We start from the raw sequence: 19,799 nt of genomic DNA on the forward strand, positions 1-19,799 counted from the left end.
GACGACCGAGGCAGCCACCGCCAGGCTTTGAATGGATGGAGCAGTACCTCAAGCCGTAAGATACGAAGCACCATGCTGTGCTAAAGACCCAGGTTCGGGCTGAATTCTGAGTAATTGGCTATTCCTTGAGCGGAGCATTTTGTGTACAAGACTGTCGTGACTGTTCCCACTCATGCACAATTATGGGTCTGTCTCTCTCTCTCTTCAGCCCCGTTAGGCTGAGATCGATGCAGGGCTGGGGTTTCACAGCAGCGGATCCAGCAAGGTGTGTGCAAGCACTGAGATGTCTCGCTGGGCTAGATACAGCCCAGGAAGAAAGAGTCTCACCGGATTATCGCTACCGCTCAGTTGCCACCAGCACTGACATCTCTGCTGTTTATAGTTCCCACGCTATTTGGAAGATAGCGCTGAAAGAAAGTTTGCCAACAGAATCATAAATAATTGAGAGCTGCAGAGAAGAGAGTGGGGACAGCTTAACAGCTGAGCTAACACAAAGCAAACCCAAGTGCCATAGTGGGCAACACAATCCACAAAGTTGCTTTTAGTTTTGTTTTTTCCAATTCCATGCTCTAAGTACCATTCCTTGGGGGGTTAATACTTTGTAAGACAAGTAACTCTCTCTCATCCCCAAAGAACTGGAGGAAAAAATATTTATTTGAGGAAAAACACATTTTAAACAGTAAATTTAAATCTCAGGTCAAATGTAGGTCGATAGAGTCGGAGGTGTCTGACTCCAGCCACCAGCAATCCCCATTTACCTAGCCCCAGGAGAACTGCTTTGTACTGGAGGAACGAAGGCTAAATCCCAATGCAGTGATGATGATCTGAGTTCCTAGAGAAGACCACAGTAACTCAGAAAGCCAAAATGGAGAACCCAACCCTGTCTATCAACGCACATCAAATTCATACAAAACTTCTCCTTTGGTTTTATTGTATTTGGTGCTATTTTTATTGGTACGTCAAGAAGTCTCCTTTAAGTTTCAGACTAGAGATCCAAACTCACACATACAGAGAACAGCTCAATTCAACAAACAAGTGCCACTGACACTTGCCACTGGGACCTGACAGGAAATGACCCTGGGTTCATTCCATGGCTCTTTGGCGAGCCCATCTGAAACCTGCTCCGATGATAAAACCCAGACCCAAACTAACCAGGTGTGACAGCACACGTCCGAGGAGTTTGCATGGGTGCAGCTCCACTAACAACACAGGTGAGGAACAGAAAGAAAGGGAAGAAGATGGATCTGCAGTGGCAAAAGGTATTTTTTCTTCTCTACATGTCAACAAGAGTTATGGAAGGTGCAGCGGAAAAAACCAAAGAGCCAAAAATATTTTTCAGCAGAAAGAGGACCCAAGGGAGATCAGGGGAGGGAATATGATTGTACCTGTCTCAGCAGGAAGGAGACGACATCTGTGGACTCCCAGTAGCTTGCGTGGAAGAGGTGCGGCAAGGCGACCGTTGGGAAAGCCGTCAGAGCGTCAGGACAGTAGAGAGCGTAGTCGATCCTTTTGGTTCCCCACCACTTGGCAGCAACTAGAAGCAAGAGACTCGTTCAAAAGGGGTTCATACGCATGCGCGGTCTCGGTCACAAACGGTATTTTGAGGCTCTGGCTCCTTGCTCCAGGTATGCCGGGAAGTTGCTCCCTGGCTGGTCACACTGCTAAGAGGGAACAACTGACCCAGGTCTCAGTGTCTGCTCAACCCAAGGGAGGAACACAGTGGCATCACCACTTGAGCTCTGCTTTATTTAAGCAAATAGGAAGGCACTAGAGGGCAGGTATTAATTGGCCATTAGTCCAGACCCTGGGGAAGGGGTCCAAGGCTCATGTGCAATAAGCCTGGGAATCCACGTGCCAAAATGTAAAACAGAAATGCATCTCCCCGGAGCTGTGGGAGGAAGGATGTGTGTGCTCTGCCCACCACAGTACACGCTCAGGCCATCTCTGGCCCCACTTCCAACTCCTTTAGCTTCCACCAATGAACAAAAGACTCTTTAGCACCCAGATATTGACCACACTAGAAGAGGATCTGAATACTGGGAGCTCACATGAGATGCTAAAAGGCACCACAAGGCAGAATGCATGGCACGTGCCGCTAAGATTGGCAGTCCTGGTTGCCCTCCTGGGCTACCACATTGCAGGCAACAGAGACATCCAGTTGAGCTTCCCTGGGAGCACAGCCTCTGCAGCAGCCAACCAGAAAATGTCTGGGAGTGCAGGGATGTCACTGCGTGGGGGACTGAAAAATACACTGGGATTTTGGGTGGGCAAGGTTACAGACAATGCAGAAGACCTTCTCCCTTGGGGAGTCAACAACTTGCACACAAGTAACCAACAGCCACCGTTCACCCATGAGACACCACCACACTTCAACGCTGCCCTGAACTCTGCCCACACACACATCCTTTCCGACTCCCTAGCAATGAGCACGTTTCAGCCCAAAGCCTCAGACCCCAAAGGCGTGGGCTGCTTTCCAGCCTCAACCTCTGTGTGCTCCAGCCTGGAAAAGCAGCCGTGGAAAGAGAAGACGGATCAGATCAAGAGAGCAACAGGAGGAGCTGTGTTTGCATGCAGGTTGCAAGCTGGGGCTCTGACACAGGCTTTCTCAAGCTTGGTTTTTCTCTGTGACAATGTTCCTTTTTTACAGACTTCCAGGAAAGCTGCCAGGTACAAGGTCCGATCCAACAAACCCCTTGTTAAGGGAAATCTAGCTGGTGATGAGCACTGATGCTGAACTGAAAAAAAATGGACCCACCAGCTCCTTTCAGAGACCACAAAGCTCCCACCACAGCAACGCGCAGAGGGTCATGGCATCGGCACATCCCTACGGCCCAGCCCTGGCTGTGCTGAGTGCCCAGGCCACCCTCGTCCTAACGGCCCTTGCTTTTCTGAAGAGCCATGGGTAGGAGGAGGAGGGTGTTGATGGATCAACAAGGCTTTTCCAGAGCACACAGGCACCTCCTTGCAGCCATTTCTGACTCCCTGTCTTCCAAACTGGCAGCTCCTGGTCATGTCCCAACCTTTCATTTCTCATGCAAGTCCCCAGCTTGGGTAATTTCAGATTCTTTGTAGGGAGCAGACAGGATTTACTCTTCCATGCTCAAAAGACAGTGGTGAGGGCAGAAACATTGTCCCCACAGCTCTGCCCAGAAGAACTCCTGCTCTTGCCAAGTTGTTAGCTGTGATTGATTGATCTTTGTAGCAAGGTGAGAGAAATACTTGTTAAAATGCAACCAGAAATTGCAAGTGCCTCAGTGAAAGCGCATAGACTTGTTGTGAAGTTCTGTGAATATCAAATGAGAGGAGGTCGAGCAGAGTAGATCTCTCCAGAATACCTGTCTTGATGTCCAGGTCGGGTATCCGAAGAGCACAGTCTGCAGCCTGACTCCATGGCCCTTTGAGCTTTCTTCCCTTCGAAGGGATTTCATGTTTATGCTGCCTACGTCTCTTGGACGAGGTTTGGGTAGGGGATTTGTGAGGGAGGGCAAGTTGGGACAGAAGGCTAAACCCTCTGCAATGATTAAGGTGGTGTTTGGTTTCTAAAAGGAAAAATAAAATTTTATAAAAAAAGCAGAAATCACACATTATTATGGCACACACATGCCACAGGCAACACTGGTTTCATTCTCCAGAAATTCCCAGTGCAAGGGAAACTGCGCCCCAGGGAGGGCAGGTGGTTTCGCAGGGCACCTCTGGACTTCCTCCGGCTCTCCCTGCGGGATAAGCACGGACCACATCCAACCCCTCAGCTCCGCAGCTTCACATCACCACCGCGCTAATGAGGTCAAGTGCAAGAGCTGCAAAGCCAGAGCCAGGGCCCAGAGGACGTGTCGGCACCACGGAGGCGAATGAAGGGGCTGCAACAGCCCTTGGGGCAGGCTGCACACCGGGTCAGCCTGCGCCGGGCCAGACTCTTCCTCTCCGATCTCAGAAACAGGTTTTGATGGCTGCGAAGTGCGTGGAGGAATAAATCACACAAACCAGAAGCTAAAAAAAAAAAAAACCTGGGGAGAGTGCGGGGAAAGCAAAGAGAGGCAGCCTGCTGTCAGTTCGCAGAGGCAGGATCCCTCCGTTGCATCACGTGGGCCTTCAGGCATCACCCTGGCGTAAACACTTCGTAACGAACGCCGAACACCCCCCGCTTCCCCTCCCGGCCAGCCGAACGCGGCAGCTCTCCATGGGCGTGAAACCAGCACAAAACAAACACCTTCTCCCCCAGGAGCCTTCTTCCCAAGCAGATTCACATTTAGCAAGCGCTTGGCAAGATGTCTTACAGGGACAAAGATACACGGGGAGCGCGGCATCAGCTCTCGGATGTGCTTTGGGAAAGAAAACCTCGTTTGTCGGAGCGCAGGTGGTTTATTCCTGCTGCCGAGCGTTGCCTCAAACAGGGCAAGAAGTTACGGCAGCCCCTGATCGGCGCCCACAGACCTTCAGCAACTAACACTTGCCTCAGGGAGCGCTATTAACCTCAGCAATTAATTATGAAGCGAGTGTTCATAGCCCGGTAGTCTAACATGCCAGGAATGGAGTATTTCTAAATTTCTGCCACCTTCTGGGACAAGAGTTTGGGCTGAAGGGGTTTTTGGTGTGTGTGTTTGGTTTTGGGGTTTTTTTTTGTTTGGTTTTTTTTATTTGTTTGGTTTTCCGTCTTTTTTGGTCTGAGTTATCAGAGGTTCCTGAGGACACAGACTGTTAAGAAGGGGCCAAACCATTAACAAAGGCCGTTGTTCTCCACTGTATTAGCTGGGAAGTTATACAGGTCTTGGGGAAAAAAACAAATAAAAAAACAACAAATAAAAAAAATCTTTATTCCTCATTCGGCTCTGGGATACGGGTCATAACTGGCTAACTCTCTGAGCTGCCCTGCAGGCTACAGAAGAGCTGACTTTCTAATGCAAAGTAATAAATAACTCAAACCTGTTCTTCCCTTTCAGCATTACAGAGGGGCTTACTCATCCCCATTTTTGTGGGCTACATTTAAGTGACCTACATCAAGCCACACGCCACATCCTGCATTATCGATCTGGCAGTGCCGATCCCTACCAGTTCTGCACGACTTATCAACGGCAGCGTAGAAACATCCCTTTGGATTAACCCTCACCACGCACAGCGGCCAAATGGTGCTCAGAGTTATCAATGTTATTTTTTTTTTGAACAATTTATCACAGCACGGTCCAACATGCATAACACAGCGATGGCCCCTGTATTATAATCGCATATATCATCTGTTCCTCCAGGGGATACGATAACACGCGGCGCTGACTACGACAAAACCGGGCAAAGGCGGAAAAATTCCAACTTTTTGTTATAAAGGGAAAGCATAACCCCAGACAGACGGACAGAAGCTGCGTGGCTCTGCGTGGCGCTGAGAGCAGTGCGGCAGCGAGCGGTAGTCTCGGAGGGGGTGAAACACTTACTGTTGGCTATGTTGGAAGCAGTGTAACTGTCTGCCATTCCTGAGACCTGGCTGGCAATGCTGATCTCACTGGCTCTCCGGAAGCCCCTGAACTGAGGGGCTGAAATGGGGGTGGACAGGGACGCGCTTTCCATGAAGACGGCACCATGAGACTGAACAACATCTGCTACAAAGTTGAAACAGGGAAATCAAAATATTAGACCAACAGACAGAGGCTGGGCAAGATGAACTCGAGGGGAGGAAGGAGGCAAACAAGGCTGGTAGGCGCAAAAATCTTTCAGAACTGATTGGAATGAAAAATACACCAAACCAAAAACCCACAGCATTTCATCGGAGCTCTGGTTTGAAAAGAAAGCAAACACCACAGCAGGCAGAGAGACATGTGGCTGGAGGAGCAGTCTTTGATTGAGAGAAGCAAAATAAGCAGCTCAAAAAACAAATCCAAAACCCCAAAGAAAAATCCAGGCAGACTTATTCAAGCAGCGATAACAGAAGCATGTGTCATACATACAGATGTGAATATACGCAACTTCATATATTCACATCAAGACAAAATAACCCAGGTAAGGAGAACAACAAAAAACAACCTTAGAAAGGGGCTATTTGTTTTCTTGAAACATTTAGACTTAAATGAACATCTCCAAGATGGAAGCATTAGTGCAAAAAAAAAACCCAAAACCCTTAAAAAAAAAACAACCCAAGAAAACCTTTTCATGCCTGGCAGGGACTAAATTTGAACTTGTATTTTATTGCTAATGGATACAGCCAACACTCGTTAAAGTAAGGGCTATTGAAAGAAAGGAGTCTGGTGCCGAGCACTTACATCTCCAATCGGTGTTGGCAGATCAGGGAGCGCTCAGTCTCTGTGAAAACAGAGCTTCTTTTGTACAACGTGCAAAGTCTGGATTTTTAGATCCCAACCTGAGGTTTACCAAGTGTGGCCTAACCCTTTAGTACATAAATACAGAAAAGGAGGATTTAAAGTCATGCTCACATGGACCTTATACACGTATTGGAGGGAAATGGACCTAATACGTGCAGGACTGGCAAACCGAGAGATGCTGAAAGTCACGACAGAAATCTCTGCATTTCAGTTTTCTCCCTCTAACAGCGGTGGGAACACACAACCCCTCTGTGGATGCTACGAGGCCGAATTAAGTGTCTGTGGGATATCCCAAGATCTGCACTGCAGAGGATTTGTAATGCCAATACCAAGGACTTCACAGCAGGCAGCACCGGTACGACACTAAGGTGCAAAAGCAAAGCCACTTACTAGCATTTTAACATTGCCCACCTCTGCTGTACCTGAGCAGCAGCATCTGAACTTTATCCCCAGGTATCAGACACGGCACAGGTTTGCACCCAGCCGGGCCGCAGATGCCACAGGGAACGCGAGCACATTGCTCCCACACACCAACATCCTCCACTTATTTCAGCCAGTTTAGATATCCTTGGATTTGATCCCACTATGCGGTTGACACGGGGCATTGTTTTGGCAACTGGTTTATTTTAATAACGCTCTTTTTTGCTTGGGGCTACTGATTTACTTCCTCCAATCCCTCAGTTCGCAGCAGCAGTGTCTGCGCCCACACAAATCCTGCTGCAGCGTAGGGAAAGGGAACGTATGAAGCAGAAAATGTGTAGCTAAGTGTTGGGAAAAGAGTTCTGTTCTCTGCAGGGAAAATCAGGCCACAAGCTGCTTTGTGTAAAAGCTTCATGGACTGCAAGATCTGAGCCTTAGCGGGAGCCTGACCTGATGATGAGCTGCACACACTGCCCACGTTGTGCCTGAAAGGCCATTACCAGCATCACTTTCTCACCACTTTCCTCCTTTTTTCACCTTGCCTTGAGCTGCTGGCTGTCAAGGCTGCTACCAGTATCCGCAACCCAGCCAGCCCCACTGGGCCAGCACGGCTTTAGTACTGCAGAAACCACCAGCACAAACAAGAGGAGAAAATTCAAGCGGAGGCTGCACTTGGAGAATATGAGCCAAGCCAGGAGCTGGCTGCGTTCAACCCCACAAAGGTCTCAAGGGTAAAAAGGGTCTCGTTCCCATCACTGCATGCCCTGGGACAACCCTCTCCTCTCTTCCCTGGTTGCCCCTTCCTCTCCTTTCCCTTGCTTATACAGATTGCGCGATCCTTCTGCAATTATGCCCTTGTGTCACATCAAACGGGTGCCCCAACATGATGATGACCATCAGCTTCCCTGAACTTGGTCAGATGCAACGAGAGGATTGGCTTTGTCTGCACTAGGAAAAATGCCAGGTCCAGATTTAACTAATACCTACCAGTGAAGCCTGAACTTCTTCCTCTCCCTTAAATATAAAAAAACATCTGTGGCTTGAATTAGGAAGCAGCTGGAAGACACGCTAAAGAGCATTACAGCAATGCCACTCAGGAGAAAAGGCTGGGCCAAATGTGATGCTGCCTGGGTTGATCATGGCTCCGGCTCCCTTAGCGTGTCTACGCTTAGCTCTGCCTCAATTTTATCTCCTTCTTCAAGAATCCAGAAAGTGGAAAGAGAGTAAAGGAAGAAACAGTGGTATTTTGGGTTTGCTCTTTTTAGTCAGTGTCGCTTTCCTGGGCCTGACTGGGGATTTTTGAATACAATAAGTCTGAAGCAAAAAACCCAACCTCAACGGCCCTTCCAACACCATCCTAGGTAGTGTCGCCGTGGGAGTAATTTTCACTCCTGTAAGAGCCTAAACCATTTTAGCCTTACTGAACTGTTCGGTATTGCCTGCGTTGGTGGCAGGAGTCTGCTCTGCAGGGGATGAAGCGCTGGACGACAGCAGCGCTCACCCCCATGCTCCAGCCCACTTGGGTTGCTCTCATGTTTCTCCCTTTCCCAAGCTACACACCCTAAAAAAGGGCAGTTTCTAAGAAAAACGAGGGCCAGGAAAAGGCAGGGCAGGAAACGCGGACAGAAAACCTGTTTTATGCATTACTGCCCCTTCAGCCAAGCTTCCTCAACTCTAAAGCTGCAGCGACAGCAACTTCCAGATGAAGCCCTGGGACTTGACTCACAGAAAAAAAACCCTAATAACATATTTCCTAAACTCCATGAATTCTTTGCACCAAATCCCTTGTGCAGCACCACTTTTGCAATTTTGAAACTTCAAGGGGGCTTTCTTGGGGAGTGCGGTGACCAGGGTGGGACATCGCAGATGCTGCCACGCCAGCACAGACTGACACCCAGCACCAGCAACCGCTCCTGCTCCTGAAGGGCCACGTCTTCTGCATTGCAGAGGTGGCATCCCCAGCCACAGCTCAGGTCCTGACGACGGCAGGGAGGTTTTTCAGACAAGCACTTCAAGCCCAGGGGGAAGCTGGATGGCTGGACCAAGACCAGCAGTAGCAGGACTTTCATCAAGATTAGCTGTTCATTTAGGTCACTAGGTAAGGGCAGAGGTGCCCCCGGTTTACTGCACTGGCTGAAGTTACCTTGTACTGTCTGAAGGCAGACTTTATCAGAACAAAGAAGCTTCAGGAAGAGGACAGCTGGCTCGAGCAGTGCTCTGAGCATCCTCTCTCCCAGCAAAGGACCTGCTCAAACTGCAGCACGCACACGTCGGGCCAGTGCAACGAACTGAGATTGAACTGCGCTTCCAGAAGAGGTTACACAAGAAGCAAAATCACTTTTTTTTTTTTGCCTAGCTATGGTTCTTTAATACTCATTTCAGTGCTGTGCCTTTTCATTTATGGACTCGTTTGTCAATGTTCTTACTAATTGTTTCCCACTAAGTGAGCGGCACTGGGCCATCCTCCTAATGTACTGCTGGCACTGAGTTAAGTCCTTGGGGTATCCGAATGGCAGATTTCAATATGTGCTATTTGCAGGCTGAGCTGTGGCACTGAAGTGGGAAATACTGAAAGCAATCAAAGATATGTAAAGTTCAATAAAAATAAAAAAATAGAAAAGCCAGCCAGCTGCTTAGCACAGGCCAGACCCTGCTTGCACTGGAGTCACTGGTCAGCACTGGGCACTCTGCAGTCACTACCCTGAGATCAAGAGCAATGTAGATTTCTGTTGTACGTTAAGTTTTTATGATTCTGGAAATTTCCCACAGTCCAGTGGCTGAACTGGGATTCAGCACTCGCTACAGTCAAACCAAGCACCACTTGGCCACACTGTGCTCTTGACACGCAAGGTAAAGAGCAGAGAAGCTTCTAAAAGCTCTGTCCTGACAGCAGGAAATATCAGATGACAGCTAAATAGCATTTCATCAGTGACCTCCAAAGTGATTAATTAATAGTACCAGATCCTTTCCCTCTGCTTTGTTACAGAACATCGCAGCACAGGCAACATGGCAACTGCATACCGAAAAATCATCTACATCTTCAAAAGACAAAGGGAAAGACTATCTGGAACAGTCAGCAATGTTGCCATCCTGTATGACCACATAACGTATGGGGACTGCTCATAAACAGCAAGGGTCAGCTTGTTAAAAACCAAGGCAGCAGAACCAAGCTCTCAATGCAAAACACTGAACAAGGGGTGAGAAAGGGCAAATAAGACACACGGGGAAGAAAAAACTAAAACAAAAGTCAAATCTTAATAAAACTGCAGATGTAGCACCAGCCACAACCAGAGTAAATTAGGCCATGCAGCATTTATGATGGAAAATAAGGCAGAACAAATGCATCAAACTTTGCTTTTAAGGCAGAAGTCGAGAAATTAATTTTAAAAAGCCAACATGTATAGCCACCTTGGGGTCTGAAAGCCTCATTCACTGTATTCAGCAGAGCCACAAGGAGCGTCCAAACGTGAAACACTCAAAGGGACAAAATCTGTTCTGACACAGACATTAATTAGACTTCTGGCCACGGTGCAGCGTGGCTGACTGCTGGGGAGAGACACGCTGCAGACAACCAACCCATTCCCAGGGGGTCCTGCGCACGGTGCGTGCCGCACGAGCAGGGCCACCCAGGGACTATGTCTTGCTCTGCCAAAGCCTCTTTCCAGCAGCACAGCCACCACAGACAGAAAAAGCAAGGACGTGGCAGCAACCTTCCCTTCCAGCATTGACACCGGAATGGGACAGTTTGTAATCCCAACTCGTGCTTTGCACGCTGGGTCTCCCCGACTGGGTAAACCCAAGGGTGATCTCAAGCGGTTATTTCATGTGGCACGGCCTGAGACACAGCATGAAGATTTCAACTCCTGGAGGCAACAGTATGATCTCCAAAAAGCACCCCAAGTACCCAACACAACAGACAATACAAAAGTGTAGATTACACACACTCAGCAAAACCAGCACTTTTATTGGAAACATCTTGCCAATTCAGTACGGGAACGGGGATACTTGTTTCCATGAAGCTGTCCTGGTGCTGGAGAGCACCCAGAGGGCTACTTTCCATGAGGAGGATGGGATTGTTCTGGATTGTCTCAACTAGAAGCAGATGGGGAAAAAAACAAAACAAAACAGAAGGACAAAGAACAACAGACATGCGGCCACAAAGTGTTAACATACAAACAGTTACAACTGAGCACTTCAACTATGAGTCTTCAATGGAAGGACAACCTTCAAATAGAATAAAAGAAACGAAAACATGGGTGACTTTCCAAAGAGACTCACATCAGAGAGATTAACTGGTAGCAGAGGAGAGCACAACGATGGCATTTCAACAACAAAAGAAAAGGGAGTCCTCTTAACCAGCTTCTCCAATGAGCCAAATCCATAAATACCCAGCAGATCCAGAGAAATCTTTTACTACGTGGAAAAAAAAGTACACTCTAAGGGGAGCTTTACTTGAATCAGACTCACAGCCTACACAGTGCAAAGCACGGGAGTAAGCAAGGATGTGAATTTGATTTCACTCCGCAAGTTGGTTGTAATGAAACAGGGACCCAACATTTAGTACAGATGGGAAAAGGAAAAAAAAAAAGTCTAAGAGGCTTTCTGAATCGTGGACTTTAAATAAGCTAGCTATCTGCACGAGGAGATATGCACAAGCAGTGTTACAGAAGGTTTTGTACATAACTAATTATAATTGAGCACCTGAATTTTACGTGATCACCAAATCATATAGCTTAATTATAGCAGCAATTAACTTTTCTGGAGCGCCCTACAGTGCACACTAACTTCAGGAGCAGTTTTGCAAATCATGGTTAGAACAGTCCTTCTGGGTAATGTGTAAATCATAAGACTCAAATTTTGACTCTGATGGAAAGGAATAGCCTGTTACTTTATGATAAGCAAATGAAGAGGCTTTGTCTTACATGAGAAGAGAATTTAAAGCTGCTTTTTTGTCAGTTTTATTCATCATGGCAGAGCAGCATCTCTTCACATAACAAGCCTCAAACCTGGAGAGGGTTTTGAAATCACTCTACCCTTCTCATAGTTGAGCTAATTGCTGTTTAACTCCTCTCCACTACGTAGCAAGTGTCTCTCTCAACACAGCCAACTCAAAGGTCTAGGGAGGCACAGCAAACTAGAGAGATCCCTGCTGCTGCACAGGCTGACAACCAGAACGCAAGTTGCTCCGTGTCAGTGGGGCTTTTACCTCCGGCTTCAGTGAGAATAGGGAATTTGAAATGTATTTAAGAGGAAGAAGGTAAGATGTTTAGGTTTTATGGGGTTTTTTTTAAGAAGGCACTTGCAGCTGATGCCTAGAATATGCCCTAAAATCAAATTGCTTTTGAAGTTGCTATAGATTCCCCGAGCTGCTGTAACTGGACCGGGTACAAATGTAATTGTGGGTGGATCCATTTTTAAAAAGTGTTGCTGCAAGATCTTTGCTAAATTTGACAAGTGAGTGGGGCCTGCAGAACGTATTTTTTTCACTTTATTAAACATGGGGTTTAGTTTATGCCCATTTAACAAATCAGACGTCCAGATTTAGCAACTGCAATACAATCTTTAAAGATACAGATACATAGGAGACCACTGCATTGCATTTTCAATTTACAAGTGATGCAGAGTATCACCAGAATTATTCAGCTCTAGATATGTATTTCTCTTCATTTAGTTCTGCACAATTCAAATATGAAACAAACAGAAAGCTACCAGAGCTTTGGGAAAAAACCAACCACCAAATCCCAATCTTTCTAGCTGGTGGCTTTGATACTCTACTCCGGTTTGCCAGCGTGATTTCTTGTGTGCTGTAACTCTAGTTTTATAGCAGAGACTCTTAGTTGCAATGTTGGCTTTAAGTAGCCATTGACTAACAACCTCTAACAAGGGAAAAATTACGGTGCAATTTTTCTTCCTGCCCCAAAGCCCCGACCCTGGAGGGAACCAAAGCTTTAGGTGAAGCAGAAAGGTCAAATTTAGTTCTGCACAGCGGTGAGCTTCCCTGAGAGCTCCTTGCAATGAGAGCCTGCACTGAAATGGCAACGGACATGAGGGTCTAGGCACAGAAGTGAGGTGAAGATGGTAGGAAATATAACTTATTTTATTAGATCAACTGCAAGAGCACTGATGTAATGGGAGCTGAGGCAGGGCATGGTCAGGACACAGTTGTTTCAAATGCAACCCGGTAAGACAAACGGGCATGCACACAGCCATTTTAGACTTCGTTACTGCTGCAATTGGGGTAGAGCAAGTGAAGAGGCCACTGATGGCAGAGGAATCCTAGGTATCCTAGGAAGACAAAGTGTCTCATTGGCAAGGTGGCAAGGCACTGTCACCAGCCCCCTGATCTGCAGTAGCCCTTCCCATGAAAAAGCACAGGATGCAACCAAGTAAATCATCTCGTTATCTCCCTGTTGACTCTGCTCCTTCCGCTCTTCACTGGCTCTCCAAACATCAAAGTCCTCAACTCAGCCAAGTTAATCGTGTTTCACAAGAACCAGCTTGGGTCTAAGACAGAGACCTTCACAGAGAGGTCACCACATCATGTTTATCAGCTGCTGATGGCCTTTGTGTGACAAATGAAGGGCATATGGGTCACAAGGCGCTGATTTTGTTGGAAGAAAACTACTTTTCTAGTAAATTGGGAATATAGCTAACATTATAGGGCCAATTCTCTTTCTTGTCATTCCCAATTGCTTTGATAATTTAATGTAAGCATGGATATAACCCTTTAGACAGCTATTATGGATCCAAAGTGACTTACCCAGAACAGCAGAATTGCCATCACCCAGTGGGAACCTCTGGTAGCGGGGAATATTAAAGGGGGGCAAAAGGTAGAACTTCCTCTCCAGAAGAGGCTCGAGGCGTGAAGCAGATGGGTCTGCAGGGTGGAACAGGTTATAGACCTGCTGACAAGCTGGTCTGAGCTGAAAGACTAAAAAGATGAAGAAAATAAAAACCCTCAGGTATCAAAAGGTTAACTGTTAGACTATTGTAAATATGTCTGTAAAAAGGAAAACCGTTGGGTTAGAAAAAAGTGCAATTTATCATCTCCCTCATCTTCCAGTTTAGTCAATTGAAACAATTTATTACAATATTTATAGACTCAAGAATTGCCCAGTATTTTTAATATTTGGAAGTACATTGCAAATAAATTGTATAATCAGTACTGGCTAGAGCACAGAGTGATCTGCCTCCTTACGGTGCAATAAATATTATATATAAACGTTTGGGTTTTACCAGTTTGTCTCATCAAATTACTGGATTTGCAGCAGGAGATGCTTACACCATCCACTAAATGAGCTCAGCAGTTTACATCAGGACTTACTGTCAAGAGCTGGAATGACAGTTTTTCGCAATGCAAGAACCAGACCCAAGGGAGAACCAAAGAGGAAGAAGTCAGTGATCTCAAATTCAAACTTTCCAATATTTCCTCCATCCAACATCGTAGAGCTACTAGACCGCCTGGATCCTGGGTCATTTCTGAGCACACTAGAATGTAAACTAGGAAAAGAACAGAAAATAAAGTAAAAAATTTTATTCACACTGTTTTTTCATAATTGAAGGCCAGATAAGTGATTGACAGTGAATATAATTTCTATCTCTTTCATGAAGGAGCTGTGCCAATCAACCCACCATACCTCAGTACTATAGTTTTACTACCCAGCAAAACGTCCCCCCAAACAATTACCCCATTTCATTGGTATAATTTACACTGCACAAATCCGAGCTTCAAGTGGGTTCATTTACACACTCCTATCTCCTCAAAATGTTTTTTCTTTGAGGAGTCAAAACCTTCGTTGCTGCTAGCAGAATAGTCATTTGCAAGATAAAATAACAAGCAAGCCAAAATTACTAGAGTAGCAGGGAAAAAAAGCAGGTTTACAGTAATTCACCCATTACACACATTACTGCTATGCTTTCTGGTTGTCAACATTTGAGTTCCTTCCATCACCTTATTCTCAAACGGTACGGAAAGCTGTGCTTACCCGTTTCTTCCTCGTGGAAGTAGTTGGACAAATGTTACAGGATTGAAAAGGAAAAAGAAAAAAAACGGGAGAGGAGAGAGAAAAAGAAAGATGAAAATCTGCAAGAGGGTTTCTAATACCATTGTGGACCAAGTTTGCAGCACAGCTTCCATGCAGGTTGTGGCATTCACTGGGGATGGGAATTTGGGGTAATTAACTCAGCCGCCATATGGTAAATTGTATTTACTGTGCACCCAGGGCTCTCCTGCTTCTCTTCTGTCCATGAGGCCACATCTGTCAAGTTATTACCAAACTACTTTTCAACCCCAGCCCAACAACTCCAGGAAACTGTACTTAAAAAGATTAATGATACGAAACATGTCTAACTTCCTCCTCTCCTCTTTCAGGTGTCAAATCTTTTTGTTAAATTGAATCTGTGTGCAGTGCAGGCTGGGCAATACGCAGATTTAACACAGAGATTTAAATTCACGTCTCGCTTAGACACTGAGGAAGAAGAATCAGGAACTCTTAGGTGAAAATCCCAGGAATCCACTCCCACGTTGGGAAGCAGGGCTGCTTTGCAGTCTAGATCTGGGATTAGACAGCGAGATGCCAGATGGGTAACACTAATAACCTGGTTCACTAAAGGGTTTCTGAGACTCTTCTGTTACCACCCAAAAGTCATAAGCTGTAATTTCTTCTGCTCTCCAGGTTCTACAGATTCAGACAGCAGCCTTGCTGAGTTATCGTCGTTATAATTAGAAGCGAAGAATTGAAGACAGATTACCAGCAGTGACTTAACAGGGTGTTTGCAAACACTTTTCAAAGCATCTGAACAGGTTCTATAAAATATGTAGGATAAGTGGATACCACAGCAGTTGGGGTGGGTAAGAGGTTTACTGGCCTGAAGTCAGGGATGATGCAAATGCAATAGTCTCTTGCCAGCTCCGTGGCCACAAGTCAAAATCCCAGGTGGTCACCGCGTCTCCGCATGCAACAGCATTTGCTCATCAAGGCCACTTCTGAACGCAGCGTGCTGGCTGCCCGGCTGGGCAGTGACATCTCAGCACTGCTGCACTCATGGAAATAGGGCTGCTCACTCCTCACCATCTGTAGCTCTGGAGCAGTTGCTCGCACACACTCCTCTGGGATAGCCATTCAATAAATGAACAGCTAGAAATAGTCACAAATTTGGGTAGAAAAATGGGTTTCACTTGGACTTTGTTTTCCTGCTTTGGCAAATAATACATTATTCCAGAGACCGCACCTCTGCTGAACACCACTCCCAACAGATGCTAAAAAACCTTCTCCTCATGCCATGCTTGTGTATTCTCTAAAGGTGCACGCATGTGCACGCACAGTACTATTCTCCCCGTTACCAACCGCAGGGAAACAAGCTTACTTATGCCAGACATACGTGCCATGGGAAGTCAAAACAGTGATGTCAAAAGCGAGAGGAACAGGAGGTTACAGCAGTGACAGCTAAAATGAGCATGTTCCCATTTCTGTGATGTGAACGAGCTTCCCTGAGATCACGCTGCCAAGATGCGCAACGTTGAAATACATTTAAAAACAAGCCACCTTCAGTGAAGCTACAATTATTTTAGCTGACAAGACTGCAACGCATTAAATTTGCTGTGTGTAAGGAATACAAAGTTATTTACAACGCATTCAGTTTTGCCAAAGACAGGGTGACAGCAACAGGATTCAAATGAAGGCACAAAAGGAAAGACTATCCTGATGGCAGGTGTGTTGTGGCAGGATGGGTGCAAGGGGTTTTTGGTGTATTCCACCCGTCTTCCCACGGCATCTCTTCATGGGGAAGGGAAGAGAACGAGAGCACTCATACCGCTAAGTGATTTGGACAGCTTCTCTCTTTTTACTGGGAACTTGATAGTCTTTTTAGCAATCAAAAGGAATGAGAGCCAAGGGGAACTCTGAATCCGTCATGCTCCAAGCAACCTACAGTGCCCTGTGCTCCCTTTAAAAAGCAGCAGATGTACTGTGTGCATTAATTAAACAAGAGCTTATGGATTTCAGAAGCAAATCAACTCATTTACAATAATACAAGTACAGCACAGCCAGAAATAATGTAGTTGTGCAGAAGGACTGAATTTAAAAATAAATGTGTGATTGTAATCTCCAGATGCTGCTCTGGCTTGCTGGGCATTATCCCAGGGAAGGAGGAAGGTCTGATACATGAATAAAAATGAATGTCTTTGGCACAAGCTGAAATTTGCAATCGACACAGACAGAAAGGCCCCCGTACGCCAGGTTGCCCGTCTGCTGCGCCCATTAGGAAAACTTGGCTCTGTTCTGCCAATCTCCTGCACGAAGCCGCGTCACATCAGGGCTTGGTTTTTGTACGGGGTAAATCATTACTTAGTGACAGAGAGGCCGAAGGGTTTTTCTGCTGATGACTGTGCTGCTCAGTAATGACAGCTGTAAGCACAAGGTCCAGGGCTGGGAGTGATGCCCTGCCGTCACGCAGGAGGGGAAGAGGTGAATCGCTGCACCCGAGCCTCCCGTGCGCCAAGGAGCAGAGGGGGAGAGATGCAGAGAGAGCTCGTACAGCAGCTTCAACCTGCCCTTTCCCTCTGGGAATCTTGCTCTTGAGCCGTGGGAAGAGACCCATTTTTGTCCCAAGGTCTAAAAGTAGATTTAAAAAGATATAAACCCCTAAAAGCAGTAAAGGTGCACCAAGTCATCAGCGCACTGAACACCGACAGTCCTTTCCAGGCTCCCCCCAGATGCTTCATGCTGGGAGCAGGTGCAATGGAGCAGGAGGGACGAGGACAAAGCTACTTGAAACGACAAACTGCAATCCTTTATCATGCCAGGCCCAGCGCTTATTCTCAACTAGCCGTAAAACTGCAGCAAGATGCCAGCCCACTTTCCTTAGCTGAGTCCGTGCCCCTGAGGTCAAGAACAAGTTGGAGAAAGAGCACATTTTTGCACGACTCATATTTTTCTCCTGTAATACATGAGGCTGTTTTGATAAGGTAAGAACAAGACACTGATTGCCTTTTATTAACCTGCTGGAAATAGCCGAGAAGCTTATTGTGGTTTTTGTAAATGCAGTTGTCTTTCTGAATATAGTACCTCTGTGCACCGACGACATTCACTTTGATACTTTCTCTCTCCTATGAATCTTTTACAAGAGGGCCCCTGGCATGGCAAGGCAACACGAGTCCTGGTGCTGGAGCAATGATTGCAAGTAGTGAAGGAGGGGAAGAAGCGCGGGACAATCCTTCAGCTCAGCACAGGCCAAAAGGAACGGCCTCGGACACAGTTGCAATGCAGATAATGGTGTTTGCTGCGGGGGACGACACATCGGTCCCCAGTTCCTGGGACATGGGAAAGAGGGATTAAGAGGATGTTGCAGTTCCTCCAGGCCCGCAGGAGGAAAAGGTCTGGGTTGTCCAGTTCCACAGGCTGAAGATGATTCAGTCAGAAAAAGCCTCTGGGCTCACAGAAGTAATCCCTGAACAATGAGCGGCAATGGAAAGACCACTATGAAAGTTTCATTGGTTATGTTAACGGATAAGCTTCTGAAAGTTCATTTGAAGAAACTTAAGAATGTGATACCAGGGGCTTCAATAGTAACAAATTTGAAACACAATCTTGGTGAAACAGAGCAGCCCTGGCAGGGGACAGAATACAATCCCCTGGCCCTGCTCCATCCAGGGAACTTGGGTCGCTTTGCCAAGGAGCCACATGGACAGAACAATCCTCACGTGCACAGTGCAAGGTTGCTCCATGAAGCAGGCAACCAGCTAGGGTTCGGGATGTCTCATCCAGAGCATCCTGCCACCATGACAGCACAAACCTGCTCCTGTGACAGGAAAGGACACTGCAATTCAATCTCACACTTCAACTAGATCAAAATTAAAGGATACTCGTCTCAGCCCCACCTTTCCCAAGAACAGTCTAGCCAACTCAAAAATCAGCTCTCAGAGATGCTTTGAAATTAAACCAACACTGGATTCCCAGTTCCACCTCACCCTCTTCCCTCACACTCTTTCTACATTTGCTTTATGATCTCCATCCTGCAACTGCAGCACAGCAAAAATGCAGTTACCCAACCGCCTCGGCTGTCAAGCAACAGGATGAAGGGTTTCTTGCCATTGTAATAAAGATGCAGTAGAGCAGCTGGATTTGCTCACTGCCACTGAGCAATAGTGCTGGTTTGTTGGTTTTTTTTAAATCTATACCCCTCTAATCTAAATTAAACACTTTCCTCCACCTTGCTTATCACAGGATGGTAAAGCAACACTTGGGTTTCACAGATGCACCAATCTCAGCTCAAGAGTATCACTGGTTCCGTTCCTTCAAAATCTTACCTTGAAAGAAAGGCTTGATGCTGCTTTATCGTGTCCAGTTCATAGGTTGATGAATCACTCCTTTTTCGTGGCAGCTGCTTCTTTGGATCTTCTCCGTTGCTACGGGGAATATCAATGTTGCTCCGGCTGAGGTGTCTGCTGGCTTCCAGATTAGAGCTGCTGGAACAATAGCTGTTGTTCACTGTTATTCCAGGAGACAGGAGGTCGGTATCCTGGGATTTGAAATATACAGATTTAGCACTCTGACAGCTGAATCAGGAATACACCCACATTATAACCTTCTCCTTCCATCCTCCTTTCTCCATCTACCCCAAGATCCAGTTAAGGGCAATACAGTATCTCAGACCAAACCACCTCCTAAGGGTGTGGGTGACGCTTCACACCAGGGGGTGAAACATCCCTGTTCAGAGGAAGTGCACCCAAATTGAGACACATACGCACCTTAAGACGCTTGCCATTGATGAGGAATAGAGTCTTTGTTGTTTCATGAAAAGATGAACTTAAAATCCTCACTAAAACCAGGGGCCATGGAGGTGCTGTGGCCAGCAGACCTATTCCCAGTAGACACTGGGAGCCAGCATTACCTGGACACTCACAACGCTTCCTCGCCGACTGCTGTTCTGGCTCTCGGACACAGTCTGATTGCTGTAGCATAAGGCATCAAATCCCAGGATTCCTCCAACACAGTCCCCTACCAAGCAGACCTGAAAAAGGCAATGTCCCTTGACTTCAGTTCAGAGATGACAGCTAAATGGAGTGCTGGATTATAC

The 19,799-nt window shown here is 46.6% G+C and overlaps 1 protein-coding gene across 13 annotated transcripts in view; it reads right to left on the reverse strand.

Annotated features, from left to right (window-relative positions):
• PITPNM2 (phosphatidylinositol transfer protein membrane associated 2) overlaps nt 1-19,799 on the reverse strand; it is a 139,970-nt gene that overhangs the window by 8,826 nt on the left and 111,345 nt on the right. For 6 of the 13 annotated variants that reach the window (XM_075770210.1, XM_075770211.1, XM_075770212.1 and 3 more), the window contains 8 exons: nt 19,614-19,733; nt 19,030-19,241; nt 14,047-14,222; nt 13,483-13,653; nt 10,665-10,814; nt 5,421-5,585; nt 3,336-3,539; nt 1,386-1,534 (listed from right to left, as the gene is read on the reverse strand). In XM_075770210.1, coding sequence (XP_075626325.1) covers nt 1,386-1,534; nt 3,336-3,539; nt 5,421-5,585; nt 10,665-10,814; nt 13,483-13,653; nt 14,047-14,222; nt 19,030-19,241; nt 19,614-19,733 — 1,347 coding nt within the window. The remainder of the gene's footprint in view (nt 1-1,385; nt 1,535-3,335; nt 3,540-5,420; nt 5,586-10,664; nt 10,815-13,482; nt 13,654-14,046; nt 14,223-19,029; nt 19,242-19,613; nt 19,734-19,799) is intronic. The other 7 variants (XM_075770217.1, XM_075770216.1, XM_075770219.1 and 4 more) reach the window with 7 other exon arrangements.

This window comes from Balearica regulorum, chromosome 17, assembly GCF_011004875.1.
Source record: "Balearica regulorum gibbericeps isolate bBalReg1 chromosome 17, bBalReg1.pri, whole genome shotgun sequence".
NCBI classification, from domain to species: Eukaryota; Metazoa; Chordata; class Aves; order Gruiformes; family Gruidae; genus Balearica; species Balearica regulorum.